The 15,342-nt window shown below is 34.4% G+C and overlaps 1 protein-coding gene across 1 annotated transcript; it reads right to left on the reverse strand.

Moving 5' to 3' along the window:
* Positions 1-6,795: 6,795 nt before the first annotated feature.
* Positions 6,796-13,296, reverse strand: MSTN (myostatin). The gene is made up of 3 exons (XM_053597663.1): positions 12,818-13,296; positions 10,590-10,963; positions 6,796-8,463 (listed from the first exon to the last, which is right to left on the reverse strand). Exons 1-3 carry the CDS (start codon positions 13,188-13,190, stop codon positions 8,083-8,085), a joined length of 1,128 nt encoding a protein of 375 aa, XP_053453638.1. The 5' UTR covers positions 13,191-13,296; the 3' UTR covers positions 6,796-8,082.
* Positions 13,297-15,342: the final 2,046 nt, after the last annotated feature.

Here is a 15,342-nt window from a genome sequence, read left to right on the forward strand (position 1 = left end):
GTACACAGTATGCCTTATCAAGATGTGATCACTGTCTAATTTGTCATGTAAATATGCAGGAATTACTCCATGGCAGTAATCATGTTTTGGCAATTTGTAAAAGAAGCCATTTACATATTGAAACCGTCTTTGAAATGTATAGCACAACACAATACACCAAGAGATTCCTTTTATTTTCAAAAAAGGCTGGATAGCTGCTTGATAACAATGCTGTTGATGACTCCTTAAACTGTAATAAAGTTCCAGTGACACCTGAAATGGCTCAACCCCCAGAGATCAGACAACTTTGAAGTCCACCCACTGGGTAATCAGGCTTAATTTCTTTTGGATTTTTAAGACTTGATCTGAATTTTCACCATAACAACCTAAACAAGAAGATGGACATGGACCACACTAATATTTATTTGGACCAAATGTCACTGTCATTCAGAACTTGTCTAGGATGCCCAAGAATTTGGACAACAGCTTATATCTGCATCACAGTGTTATAAATTTTAGATCTGAAATCCATGCCAACCTGAGGCCAAAGCCAGGAACTTGTGAAGAACATACTCTGCAGACCTTGGAAGGGTATAGCCTTTTACTTGGACTATGAATTTCCAAAGTGTTGAGACTTTCAGAGGGGGAATGCAGAGACAACTGAGGTCCTAACTACGGTGTTCTGGAACATGTTTAGAGAATAGACTCCATAGCCATGGTAGAAGGAGTAGAGAAGTGCCTGCAGCCAGTAATGAGGAAGTCAAGAACAGTGGGAAAGGACCAAGGAAACCATCATGGAGCCATGTTGGCTCTGTAAGAGATAAAGCTCAGCTGGTATCTACATGCTCCTGAGCCAGAGTCAAGCTCCAGACATGATTCTCTTTCTTCCTCAGGATAAATGGTGTGATCCCACATCTGCTGGGTTTCCCTTATATTAATCACAAACTGGGTCTGAAGAGATTTGCTTAATTTTCTTTAAAAAATAATTATCTCATTTTGTTTTTAAAACTCTACTCCCTCCAAAGATAGAAAATGCTTGAGCATGCTGAGATACCTGTATTTACAGTTAAAAATTTAGAGGTTTTGGGGACAAATACTATATGATTCCACTCACATGTATCTGAATTAGTCAAATTCATAAAAACAGAAAGTTGAATAGTGTTTGCCAGGAGCTGCAGATGGAGTTGAAAGTACAGAATTGGTACAGAGTTATTGTTTAATGCATATACAGTTTCCACTTATAAGATGAAAAAGTTCTAAAGGTCTGTTGCATAACCATGTGAATATAGTTAACATTACTGAAATCTACCCTTAAAATGGTTAAGATGGTAAACTTTATGTGTTTTGACTGCAATTAAAAATAAATTAGAGGTTTGGGGGGATTTTAACTACTACTGTCTTATAGGATTTCTCACTTTAAAATAGTTATCCCTCTGCCTCCATTCTGCTTTTCTAGATGAATTTGGAGCAGGGAGCTAGCCCAGCTTTCCAGAAGGGTTATCTGGCCCTCACAGGTGTCTTACTGAGATGGCTTATTTTGCTTGGTCTCCAGGCATTATCCTGTCCTCTTGATGCATGTGCTTTAATTTATATGGGGTCCCTGGTGACTGAGTGTCCTGTATTGGTAGTCACTGATATGTTTCTCATTTCACTTTAGTTTTGGAGCCATTGTGCTAGTATCTGCTGTTAATGACCATACTGTTGTCTTCAGTTGTGAGGCCTTTGTACTCTGTTGTCCACATCTAACCCTCAGTCAATCCAGCAGCTCATTTAACAAACTATACCCTTTTGGATGCCTGGTAGCTCTTAGATGCTTTCTCAGGAACCATCTGGAGATTTAGGATCCCATGTGGATGCCCTTAGTCTCTGTAGCCTCTCAGTCACTGCTACTCAACCATTCTGGCACCATATTACATATTGGACCATGTCAAAGAAAGGAATTGTCTTACAGTTTCCTGACTCTCCACTCTACCCAGGAATTGGAGCACCAGATCCAGTGTTCCTCGCTTCCTAGGTGTGTTTGCAGTTTTCTACTCTACCTACCTCTCAGCCAAGTCTGATCCCCTAAAAGAGAGCACAGATACTTGAATGTTATCTGTCACTTTCTCATTCCATTTCTTTCTTTATCCAACCCAGAAAGAAAATCATATCATATTTCAATATCCTAGGTAGTTCTTTATTTCCCTTTCCAGGAGCAATAAGCCTTAGTCTCATGGTTTACCCTCATTGACCAAAAGTCTGCCAGGGGAGAAGGAGGAAGAATTTCCAAGAAGGAAAAATTGGATGATAGTGTTTTTTAAATATCTTCCACTTTATCTGGGCTTCTGCCTAGATTCCCCCCTCTTTCTAATTCTCCATCTCCTATTCATTCTATCTTCCACAGACTTCCGGTACATTTTTTTTTAACCATTGTGGTTATTGCCCAATAGTGAGTAAGAGTGAATTTCTGGAGGTAAGCTACCTAAATTTAAAACTTGGTTTTGCTACTCACTAACTGTATGAACTTCTGTGCTTCAGTTTCTTCACCTATAAATACAGATAACAATAGTCCTACCTTTGCAGATGAGATAATCATATAAATCACTTTGAACAATGCTTAGAATATAGTAAGTGCTCAATTGTTAGCTATTGATAGTCAGACCCTTATCAACTGTCCCCTAGACTAGTAACTTCTAATTGAATTTGTTGTCCCCATTCCCACTCAAGTGTTTCTTCTGATCTTACTAATAATACTAGATATTAAGATAAAAATTTAGTGTACCTGTAGATAAAAAGATGACATTTTTATCAGTAGTGAGAATTAACAATATTGTTTATGAATAGTTTACATTTTTCCTGGAGGTACTTATCAGATCAGACTTAGGGGGAAAAAGTTGCAATCATTTAGCTTTTAAGGCTCAGGTATCAAATATAAAGAGTTAGTAAATGGATTCAGTCAGCCAGAACCATGCCTATATCTTCTTATATAAAGACCTCACGAGCTGATGATGGGAGACAATTTGTTGGGAAGAGAAGGCTTTAGACATCAGTCTTTTTTGAGGCCCTATCTCATAGGCTGAGCTGGATGTAATGAAGCAGAGACATATTACCTCCCTCCTTTAAGTTGAGACATTTGAGAATAGGGTGGATACTGTACGTCATTCCCCAAGTGAGATCCAGGAAGATGACTGGCAATATTAGAGTGGTTCCCAAAGATGTTTTATCTATAAAGTAGAAATGGTGATATGGCACAAGAGGACCTAAAGTAAAAGTTCTGTAACAATAAAAAGTTATATTTTTATACCATGGAATACTATTCAGCTATTAAAAAAAATGGAGACTTTACATCCTTCGTATTAACCTGGATGGAAGTGGAAGACATTATTCTTAGTAAAGCATCACAAAAATGGAGAAGCATGAATCCTATGTACTCAATCTTGATATGAGGACAATTAATGACAATTAAGTTTATGGGGGGGGAAGCAGAAAGAGGGATGGAGGGAGGAGGGTGGGGCCTTAGTGTGTGTCACACTTTATGGGGGCAAGACATGATTGCAAGAGGGACTTTACCTAACAATTGCAATCAGGGTAACTGGCTTATTGTACCCTCAATGAATCCCCAACAATAAAAAAGAAAAAAAAAAAGTTATATTTTTAAAATCAGAGTTAATGACTGTGAAAAATCGTACCACTATATTTGTATTTGCATTTTTCTCATGTATGCCCCTATCTTATTCATTGATTAGTCATGCGCCTCTCTGAGCCTCAGCTTCCTCATTTAAAAAATGGAGATAAAGAAAACTATAATGTGCTTTTCTCTTGTAAGTAGGTGCTCATCCAAGATCCTATGAATGGTTTATTCTTTGCCAAGCTGAACAGGATATATGAAGGCCAAAACACTAACCATGTAATATACCAGTAAGGCTGTGTGTGTGTGTGTGTGTGTGTGTATGTATATATATACTCAGTCTTACCAGTCCTGAAATGACACTTGGCCAGTACCAGGAGTCTTTGGTCACATATCTGGTCTAGCTGGATAGGGCTCACTATTTATAGTCTATACACCTCTATCGGCAAGAGAAGGAGCTCTGTTGGCACTGCATTTGCTGAGCTGTTTCTCCCCTAAGGGGCTCACTTGGTGCAGTTTGTTTCAGTCCTAGAGAAGCACATTGGCCTATGAGTAGATGGAAATCTAACTAGGTTCCCATCAGTCCTATGCAACTTCCTTGGAATTCTGTTTGACACCAGAGCGGTAAAGAACTTCAATTCATTGTAAGGCACAGGTCCTGGGAGATTCAAGATTCTGAGACAATTTTACTGGCTGATGGGTCAGATCTACAAGTAGGGAGGACTACCCTCATCTGTTCTTCTTTGTTATAATTTATATCCCATGGCACCTGGCTTAGTTCAGAGCCCATGATGACCTGGGGTTCCTTAGCAGGATCTATGGCCACATAATTCACTCCATTATTTGAGTGGCCTGAGAAGTATGCAGCTTTTCAGGAAGATATTCTTGTAACTTAAAGCCAAGCAGTTGCCTCAATGCCCACCCAATTGTTTCCATTTGACAATTTAGATTTTCTCCCACAGTCACTTTAGTGTGCTCAGTAAATCGGTGTTTTATGCTTGATTTTCACTTTTAGAATTGTATCTCAGCATTATTAGGATCTGATGACATCATGTAGGCAAACTTTCTCGTGTTGACATGTTTTGTTTTTGGCTGGTTGGGAGGTAATGCCAACATTCTGAGTTCCATGGGAATAGAGCCAAGAGATATTTGGCTTCCTAGTCAGAATTAACGTCCGTGGGAGCGGATCTGGAAAAATCTTGTGGAGGATCTATGGCCAAAACCGCATAATCAAATTTTGTTCTGAATAAGGTCCGTCATAAGATGTTAGGGAAAAAAACAATATAACACTCGCAGGAGATGTTTTCTTAATAGAGTAAACATGAATGGTTAGGAAAACAAACTAAATGTGAATGAGTGGGTTAATATTTTTTACATTTTTATTCTAAAGTTACTTTTAAGATTAATTAAATCAAATAACTGTTAGTCCTCCTCAGGAGAACTTTCCAATAAATCTCCTTAGGGTCAGAACATGTTTTAGCTCTAGGAATATGTTTTAGATTTTTATAAATTAACCCTAGTGAATAGATTTTTCCTATACATCAATTTTTAGAAGGGTATGTATGTATGTTTATTTAAACATCACCTTTTCTGAGAAGCAGAAATAATAACATTATACTGTTAAAAACTTTTCTTTCTTACAGTAATCCAAAACTGGAATCAGTGAAAACTAAGCACGTGTGTCTTTGTTTCATTACCAAGCTATACATTTCTGTATCAGGAATATTTTAGCGTAATGTCAAAACTGACATGAGATATTCACATTTTATAATTATCTTATTAGAGAGTTGTCTGTCACAATACACACATTTTATACCTGCTAGATAAACTGGGAAGCTTCATGTGTAAAATTTCACATTCAAGAACATCCTACGTTTTTGACAGGATGTGATACTTACTAAAGTATTTTGATATGTAATCTAGTGGGATTTATTTAAATATTCCCTTGAGCTAGTGTTTTGAATGGCAACAAAAATAATCTTGCTATCAACCATGCATGCTATCTAATGTAAATATACTCATTTTCCAAATACATCCTCTGCAAAATGCCATCTAGACATGAATGAACTAAATTTAGTACCATTTTTGCATTGCTTGACATCTTACTCAGGGATGACCAAAATAGTATAGTTTGCTTTGAAGTGTTTTGCAGTGTGTAAACTGGAACTGAATGACCATGCAAATGAAATTTCAACACTGTATGTTGCATGCCAGGCAACTCATGACTTGCATATCATCACCTATAGTTTAATTTCTTTGTTATATTATTGGTAGTAGTTATGTGTTTTATTTTTAAAACAATTATTTAATGTTTTAAGTGGATTTTTTTATCATATTACAGTTTTAATAAATGCTATTAGAATGAATGATAGAATAAGGGTAATACATTTGAACTGAAATTTCTACAAACTTCCATTTCTTATGTAATGAATGTATAAATATAAAATTACATATTTATTTAGGAATCATAACGTGATAGAAGTTTAATTACCTCCCCCATTAAACTTAGTCACTGTTTTATAGCTAAGTTACTAAACTGTTAGGGGTAGAGAAGAAGGATCACTTCCAAAATATTTACATGTAGTATCACACTGCAGGACTTCTAGGCACTTTATAATTGTTTTGCAATTCAATTTGAAAATTAGTGTCCCCAAAGCTCAGATGAATGTACCAGTGTCATTAAGCACTAGAGAAAAAAACATAGCTTCCTTGTATCCCTGTGGCTCAGTAGAACTTGTAACTCTAGGACCATACACCCTTGCCAATTGCAATGCATTTGGAAATTGAACCTATGAAAACATATAAATAGTTTTCAGGTCAAGATAAAGAAAAATGAAACAGATGTAACTAGTCCTTGCTTTTATATATGTAAAGCAACTTGACCAGGACGAATTTAAAAGGAATTCCATTCATGAGAACTACAGTAGCAGACCTAAAATTCCCAAACCAAACCTTTACACCACCCTTAGACTTTCATAATAAAGTAAAAATCAGAAATCCAGAATTAATCGTTATAAACTGTTGTGTCTTTCAAAAATGTGAAAACACTTTAATTTGTATTATTTCTGCACATTACATGTAAGAAATAATTTCATTTACTCGTAAGTACAATAAATTTGATTAACAAAATTCCAATTTACAAAATAGAAGTAAATAAATGCAGAAATATATTCATTATCAAATTACAAAATAAAAGTAACAGTTCCTGCTGAAATAGCATCAGTTTATTATTCATTTCAGATACTGGAGTTAATTGTTTTGGCATTCTTAGTAATATTTATAAGTATTAAAATAATGGAACGTTGAGATTTGAATATAATGACAGTAAACCACTGAAATTTCACATTCACATTATACAGCCATCTTGAATCCATAAGTGAATGTCAGTATGTAAAAAAATATAAAATGATTGTAATATAGCCATCTAACCATTAACATATGGAGTTTAAGGACCACTATTTAATTTGCTAATTTGCTCTGAAATATAAGCAGTTGCTTTTCTGTGATACATGACATGCCTTGTGCCTTAGTACTTAATTTGAAATGTCCCTAGTGTAAAAATATACCAAAGTAAATAAAAAAGGAGACACTTATTTACAAAACAATATTGTATACATATTATATAAATGCAATTGTTTCCAAATCTTTTTATACAATATTGATAGAATCCGTCATTTCCATTATTTTATCATAAACACTGCTGTGTTGCAAAGGCAGTGCTGTAATTTTGATAAAAATGTTGGCTGCCTTTTAAGATAATGCAGTTTCTCCAAGTATGCTACAGAATTGAAAGTTGACCTGTAGAAAATTATTCTTCTCTCATTAAAGAAAATTCATTCCCCATTTGGAGGTGTATTAAAATATACCTGAAGAAAGGAGAAACATGATTTTACTGAATGTTTTTTTATTTGATAAACCTGATAACATCAGCCATTCAGCCTATTGTATTAGCACCATTGGCATGGATTGTTAATAGACTGTGCCAATCATAATAAGAATGGAAACTTGCATATGGTATACCATTCCTATTTTTGGAATTTTATCTTGCCAAGTATGCCATCATACAACATAAAATTCAAGTGTTTAAGGATGATTCAAACAATGGTATATAACAATCCTGCATTTTACCAATACTATATATAGATTTTTCTGTAGATAGTAAATAAAACTGTAAAGAAATAGACTTTAAAGCATGCTCCTTTAATTCATCTGAACACAAGGAGAATTGCTCTCATTCCCTTGCCCATGTTGTGATATATATGAACATAAATGTAATTTGATCTCCTTGTAGTTCAAAAACTCTGGAAATCATAAAACTTTTTATTGTATACCAACCATTGTGTATAGTTGCTCTTTTAGTTCATATATTGTAGCTTATACTTAAATAACTGTTGCATATTTTAGGCCTGTAGTCTGTGGTACGTAATTTCACAGTTTCAAAATTGTTGAGGGGAAGACCTTCTGTGTTTTAGGAAGTTGTGAGCCTAATATAAATCTCATGAGCACCCACAGCGGTCTACTACCATGGCTGGAATTTTCCCATATATTATTTGTTCTTTGCCATTAAAATATAGCATATTAATTGGAGACATCTTTGTGGGAGTACAGCAAGGGCCTGCTGAACCTCTGGGGTTTGCTTGGTGTACAAGATGAGTATGAGGATATTTTTGTAAAAATACAAATTCACACTCTCCAGAGCAGTAATTTGCCTTGTATCTTTTGGGTGCAATAATCCAATCCCATCCAAAAGCTTCAAAATCCACAGTGAGAGGGTAACGACAGCATCGCGATTCTGTTGAGTGCTCATCACAGTCAAGACCAAAATCTCTCCTGGATCTTTTCGGTGTATCTGTTACCTTGACCTCTAAAAAGGGATTCTGTGCAAAAAGGGAAGAGAATCAATAGTACTGATTTAGATCTTGAAACACTTTTCTACCTACCTTAAGAAATCATTATCAAAGAAAGAAATTAATCATTTTTTATATGCAACATTTATTTTTCAAAGGCCAGCATTAAAGAATTTTCATTGATGCTAAGCTTTATTTTCCCATTATGGCTCAAAAGATTATAACAGCAATACAAATTCTCTTGAGATCAGTTCTAAGTCTTCTTAATTTTTGTTTTTCTAGGTTTGAGTCAGACTGTCTGACACATGATAGGAATCTTAAAAATATTTTTGGAAAGAAAGGTAGGGAAGGAGGAACAGAGAGAGGGAGGAGGGTAGGAAGATGAAGTGGGGGATGAGGAAACAGGTGAGCTTCTTCCCTACAGGTGAAGCATTTTAAATATATTGGGACAGAATATGTCTGATGACTCCTCGAGAGGTGGGGATATTCATCCATCCTTAAAATAGGTTGGCATCCTTTAAATATGTTGGCAGCACATGTCTGATGACTCCTGGAGAGGTGTGGATATTCATCCATCCTCCATTCCCTAGGTCTTTGCTCATGGGAAACTTGAATATTAAAACCAGAGCAAAATAGCTACCTTCCGGCACAATATGGATTGTAATAGGAAAAGGGAAAGTTGGCTGATGAAAGGTGGTTGTATGTGTATTGGGTTGGAAACAGAACCCCTAAGTAAGGGAAAGACAGATTCAGAAGAAGAAACAATGACATTTCCTTTATTCTTTCACTGAAAATGTTTCTATTTAGATACTTATATAATAAATTGTTAGCCCTATCTCTGCCCCAGTGTTTTCATGCATTTGAGACTTTGTTTTCTTTTATATGGAAAATTTTGAAAATTCCATCATATTAAACACCTGTTTTATAGTAATTAAAACCTGTCACATTATCAATTTAATCACTAAGGTGTTACCTATAAAAAGGAACACTTTCCTAAATAACTGATAGTAGTTTTTATCCTATGTCAAAATGTAAATAGATCTAGTAGTTATTGAAGATTGTCAAAAAGAATAATTGCATCTTGGGAGTCATTAACATTTAATGTAGTATATTTAAAGAAAAATGATCATTTGGAAAATTGTATAGTTTTTTAAAGGTTATGTTTTTATTTAAAGTAGACCCGATTTGATAAATATATAATTTTTATAAGCATGAACATTTAAAGAATTTTAAAATAACTTATGTTTGCAAGTATAATATGTTGTAAATTATGTCAATAGATGGAAATAAAAAGACACAATCACTTTAAATAAGTTTTTGAAAATAGATGTTAACAGAATCCTAGGTAAGCCAGAAAAGTAATCCTAAATTTGTATTAGATTTTAAATGGTTTTTCATTTTTATAATATATAAGTTATTATCATTTATTTGGCCTGATATTAAATTAGTTGGCATTCCCTAAGCAAACTCTTGCACAAGAATGCTAAGGCAGCTCAGAAATAAGGTAGGTGGCAAAGGTTAACTAGCCTGTAAATTAAAATTTTAGTAGGGGTATTCCACAAAGTAATCTATATATCCATCAGTGCATCAATGTCCTGAAAATAATGAATATATTCATCATAAAGGACTTTAAATATATCTAATAACATATAAGCTTATACATATCACACTAATTTAAATGCTAATCATTTTACTTCAGTTATAATTTTTAAGGTTTATTTTATCTGCCTTATGCTATGCCAAAAATTTTCAACACATTTGTCAGCCTTTTGGGAAAAACCTAAATTTTGATTTGTTAGTTATGTACTAGAATACACTATCTGGAGATCATATTTTTATTCATATGTATCATATCAATAAATCATGTATCATATCAATAAAAGCCCTTTCAATCATTCCCAATTGAAAAGAATTCCTTAAGAAGTTAATAACTATGGCACAATATTTTTAATCACCATACAAAGTAAGAATATCAAGAGAAAATTTCATAGGATATGAAATTGTACATTTATTTTTATTGGGCACAGGGCTAGCACAGGGGAAGACAACTTTGGCTCATGAGCACAGGAAATTGATAGTTGTTTTCCACTATTGTTCATTCATATTATGAGTAAAAACATAATGTTGTTAGAATGTAATTCTCAGTTATCACTTACCAGCCCATCTTCTCCTGGTCCTGGGAAGGTTACAGCAAGATCATGACCATTTTCATCTAAAGCTTTGATTTCAATGCCTAAGTTGGATTCAGGCTGTTTGAGCCAATTTTGCAACACTGTCTTCACATCAATGCTCTGCCAAATACCAGTGCCTGGGTTCATGTCAAGTTTCAGAGATCGGATTCCAGTATACCTTGTACCGTCTTTCATGGGTTTGATGAGTCTCAGGATTTGTACAAACACTGTCGTAGGAGTCTTGACAGGTCTCAGATATATCCACAGTTGGGCTTTTACTACTTTGTTGTATTGTATTTTAGAGCTAAATTTAAAGAAGCAACATTTGGGTTTTCCATCCGCTTGCATTAGCAAATCAGCTGTTAAGTGAATAAGAAAAGAAATGAATTACTGACATTATTTCCCATTAAGACAATGAACAATCCCCCTTCATATTAATAGTTGACTATTTTTTTCCCCTGAGATAATGTATGCATATGCAATTTTTAAAAGTGAAATGCTATGTAGAACTTCACAGCTGAGAAAAAAATCACAGAAAATAATTACTCCAGCTTTTCAGAATTTTTTAGATCTATGTATTTTCAGTTGTTCATAAAGAGTCTATTCCCCTGCCAAAGAACTATGCACAAAGGAAAATTCTAGGAAGGAATGAACAGTGAATGAAATTTTAAAATGATGATTGGAGAGAACAAGAGACAGCGTGGAGGAGCAACCACTTAGAATTCTTTGGGAATCTGAGTAGTTACACTTACTGAGCAGCTGTACCAATCAGTCTGGAAGAAGGAACCCTTCCCCCAGGCCTGAATTACCTGGGGACAAGAGACACTGAACAACTTACTGAGCCTCGGGAATTAGTAGAAAATATAGTACATCTGTTATGCTTTGGCTTTGGACTAGCCTTTTAATGGAGCAAAACTAAGCAGGTAATTAGCACAAAAATTTAGATTTTATATTCAGGCTATCTCAAAAGTTAGAAAGTATTGCCTTTAGGGCCTGTCAGTAGAAGCACAAGGAGTAACAATTTCTTTTCTTTTGGTTTTTCAAGATTGTCTATAAAAAGGTAAATCTACTCCAAGACTACTTGACAGCAGTGTCCTAAATGAAAATTATTTGTTGCATTGTGACCTGATTACTTACTAAAGGAAATAATACTTTGAAACTGTTTCGAGTCCTGTTTGAAGAACATAAAGTGCTGTATTAAAGCAAGATAACAGACACGTGGCACAAAATCTTTCTTGCCATCCCTTCTCTGTCAAGGCACCTATCTCCCTTTTCTGGAGAAACTATTCTTTTGAGCTGACTGCAATAGAAATTGTATGAAATATATTATCTTTCAGAAGCAGTGTTGATACCACAGGTAATAGCCCTTCCTCTTATGAAGAATAAAATATTTTAGAAGTTTATTAATCAATGTATCTACCTGGAAATATGGAAACCAGGTACTCTCAACAATAGTACGATGGTCAAGGTACAAGCAGGACTTCATGAGCCATAAACCTACCCAATGAAAATGTTTTTTTCTTAGGCATTTTCTGATACTGAGCTCATGCTTATCATTATGCTATGTTTAATTATTGCTCTTACCTTACTAATGCATTATTTAAACATTTTTTTATACTCTTCAGTGTAACATCTTTCCCAACGAAATATTTTAATTTGTGAAGAACAAAAACCACCATGAGAGATAGTCGTGAAGAACAAAATTCACTATGAGAGATAGTTTTGAATAACAAAATTCACTCACTTAGGTATTCAGTAGTCCTCGAACAAACATAAACATCTAGTAAGTTTCTTTCTATTATTAGTGGAGAAACTTATTATACATGAATATTTTAGGCACCCAAATGCAATTACAGAATTTCATGTAAGTTTTAACATTGCTTATAGTATCTCACGGTCCCTGCCTTGGTGGTATTAGGCTGTGAAAGCATAAGCATGCTTATGTATGCCACATTAGACTAAACAGCAGTAATGCTGGGCAAGCATTTTATTTTTTAATTTTTTAGCTCTGTGAGGAAACAAATAATGCAGCAGATTTTAGTCTCATTAATATATTTCCCATTTCTTGAAAAAAAAAAAAAGGAACTATTTTCCCTGCAACTTGCATACAAGCCAACAGCTTGTTAAAAAGAGCCTGAAAATAGATCTGTTTCCCATAAACACTAGAACAACAGTCAGCAGAACTGTTGATATTCAGTAATAGCACTACTTACATTCTGTAGGCATAGTAATGATTGTTTCTGTCGTAGCATGATAATCATCATCTTCCAAAGAACCATCACTGCTGTCATCTCTCTGGACATCGTACTGATCAATCAGTTCCCGGAGCGGAGGAGCTTTGGGTAAAAGTTGTCTTATAGCATCTTTGCTGATGTTAGGAGCTGTTTCCAGGCGAAGTTTGCTGAGGATTTGAATTTTTATGGCTTCTATTCTTGAAGATTTAGTGTTCTGTCTCCAGGTACATGCATTACACAGCCCCTCTTTTTCCACATTTTCTTTTTGCTCACTGTTCTCATTTAGATCCACTGGACCAGCAACAATCAGCATAAATAGGTAAATATAAACATAGATTTGCAATTTTTGCATGATTTTAAAAAATCAGTACAATCTTTTTCCTTGTTCTTCTTTCTTCCTCTTACTTTTCTTTTGCTTTTGAGTAGTGCCACACAAAATTTTAATGCATGTACAGTCTTCAGGGACAACTTGCCACAGCAGTGAATCTTTATACTGTATTCCAAGTGGCTTTTTATATTCCAACTTGGATGAGACAAGTGTCGTCAGGATCTATGATTGGCTCTTGCTTCACAATGAATCTCGCTGTCAGAGGTTAAAACCCTGTCTGTCACAAGTCACCAAACAGTATTTTGTTACAGTCAAGGCTGAGCCGATTCATTTAACTACTTCATAAAAGAAATAAATCTACAAATTATAGAAGATATTTGTGACTTTTGAAAAATTAAAGCCTATATTAACAATAATATAAACTGTACTTAAATTTTATTAATCTTCATAAAACTCTTACAATTTAAATAAGTTTTAATTTCTATTTCATACTTAAAATATGAAATATTACTTATTAAAAAATTAAAATGATTTTTTTATTGCTTAGGCAAGTATTTAAAGTAAAAAGATTTTTATTTGTATTAAACTATTTTAGTGTCAAGCAATTAGTAAAATAAAAATTAGGAAGGCCTGAATTAGAAGAAAAATTAAGGTTCTAATACTTCTAAAAGATTTTCATCTGCAATACAAGCAACTTGTTTTCCTGACAAAATTGTTAGCACATGTTGAAAATAATTTTTATTATGTTGTGCAGGGAATTATTTTTAAGTAGTTTAATATTTTTATTATATTAAAATTATGCTCAATTTCTGACTGATTGGTATTATGCCACTTCCTGTTTTAAATACACAATGTAATATCACTCAGATGTGTCGCCTTCTGACAATGTCAGCTAGCAAAAAAATCTCTGAATTTAGAATAAGATTATAATGGATTTTATTACTGGCACAGCAGCGCTTTTTACAGTTTTCCTCAGATTTCCTATAGTTAAAGTAAAAAGTATGATACTATACTCTATAAATTGTACCAAAATATTGTGAGCACATACAAAAGAAAGAGCACCATTATAGAGGGGTACCCTTTTGTTGTTTCCCTGTACAGTAATATGTTTGCACCCCTTTTCCAGTTTCTCATTTTGACCAGAGGGCAGACACCTGGCAGGGATTTGGGGTGAGGTCGGGGAGCAGAGAATAGAGCTTTTTGTTCTCTAAATTCAAGTGGCCTCTGTATGGTTCAAACTCTCAACCTAGCTTTGGGAGCCACAAGATCTAATCAAATGAACTATTAACGAGCTAAACAAATACAGCCAGCAAGAAACAGAAGATATTTCCAGGCCAAAGGAGATTTCTTCTTTCTGCACCTTTCTGGGAAGCTAAGGACTCCTAAGAGATTTAATCCATTACTTTTTTTTTCCCTAAGAGAATGCAGCGGCTTATATCAAATATTTATTTTTTAAGTTACCACCATTTTTTGCACACGGTACACTAATTTACTGCCTCGGTGAACTAAAATGCAACTCAGTAGCCTGAAAAGGGAACGCATTTTCATCAAATTCTTAAGAGGTATCTACATCTCTTGAGAATAAATGGCCTTACATAATGCATTGGATTTGCCCATCATTAAAGATTAAGGAAAACCAGACACAAACCAGATGCCCTGAGGATTTCAGAATCTCTTTGTTATGGGATGATATTAGATCAGGCTTATAAAGTTTTATTTATTTGGTAAATTCATTTTTCAACATATAAATCTTCAAACTATCATAATCATTGTAACATATGCTTCTATACACACCCACATATGTCAAAAAATTTTTTTAAAATAATATGCTTATAATTGCATAGCTGATGAGAACTCAGGCTCTGGAGTCAGACTTGAGTTCAAATCTCAACTTTGCCCCTTCTAACTATGTGATAATGGATGAAATACTTCTCTAATCTTTAATTTCCTCATAGGGTTTTGGGGGATATAATTTAATAATGCATGTAAATTGCTGAATGTAGCACCTGTCATATAGTAAGTAATTGATAACTAGTCTTTATCTTTAAGTACTTGGTATTCATTTTATTCAGAAGGGTTTGAGATTACGCTTAAAATTATCTTCTAGTGAACTAGGACGACTTCAGGTTGTGGCTGCTGATTCTCAGTTCACATAGGCCACCTCTGGGCCTCTATG

Source organism: Nycticebus coucang, chromosome 7, assembly GCF_027406575.1.
Source record: "Nycticebus coucang isolate mNycCou1 chromosome 7, mNycCou1.pri, whole genome shotgun sequence".
Classification (NCBI taxonomy): domain Eukaryota; kingdom Metazoa; phylum Chordata; class Mammalia; order Primates; family Lorisidae; genus Nycticebus; species Nycticebus coucang.

Excerpts from the sequence above, each read along its gene's own strand:
- MSTN (XM_053597663.1), bottom strand. The coding sequence starts at position 13,190 with ATGCAAAAATTGCAAATCTATGTTTATATTTACCTATTTATGCTGATT. Across the intron at positions 10,964-12,817 it reads CATTACTATGCCTACAGAAT|CTGATTTGCTAATGCAAGCG; the intron begins GTAAGTAGTGCT and ends TTCACTTAACAG. Across the intron at positions 8,464-10,589 it reads GACCAGGAGAAGATGGGCTG|AATCCCTTTTTAGAGGTCAA; the intron begins GTAAGTGATAAC and ends CTTTTTGCACAG.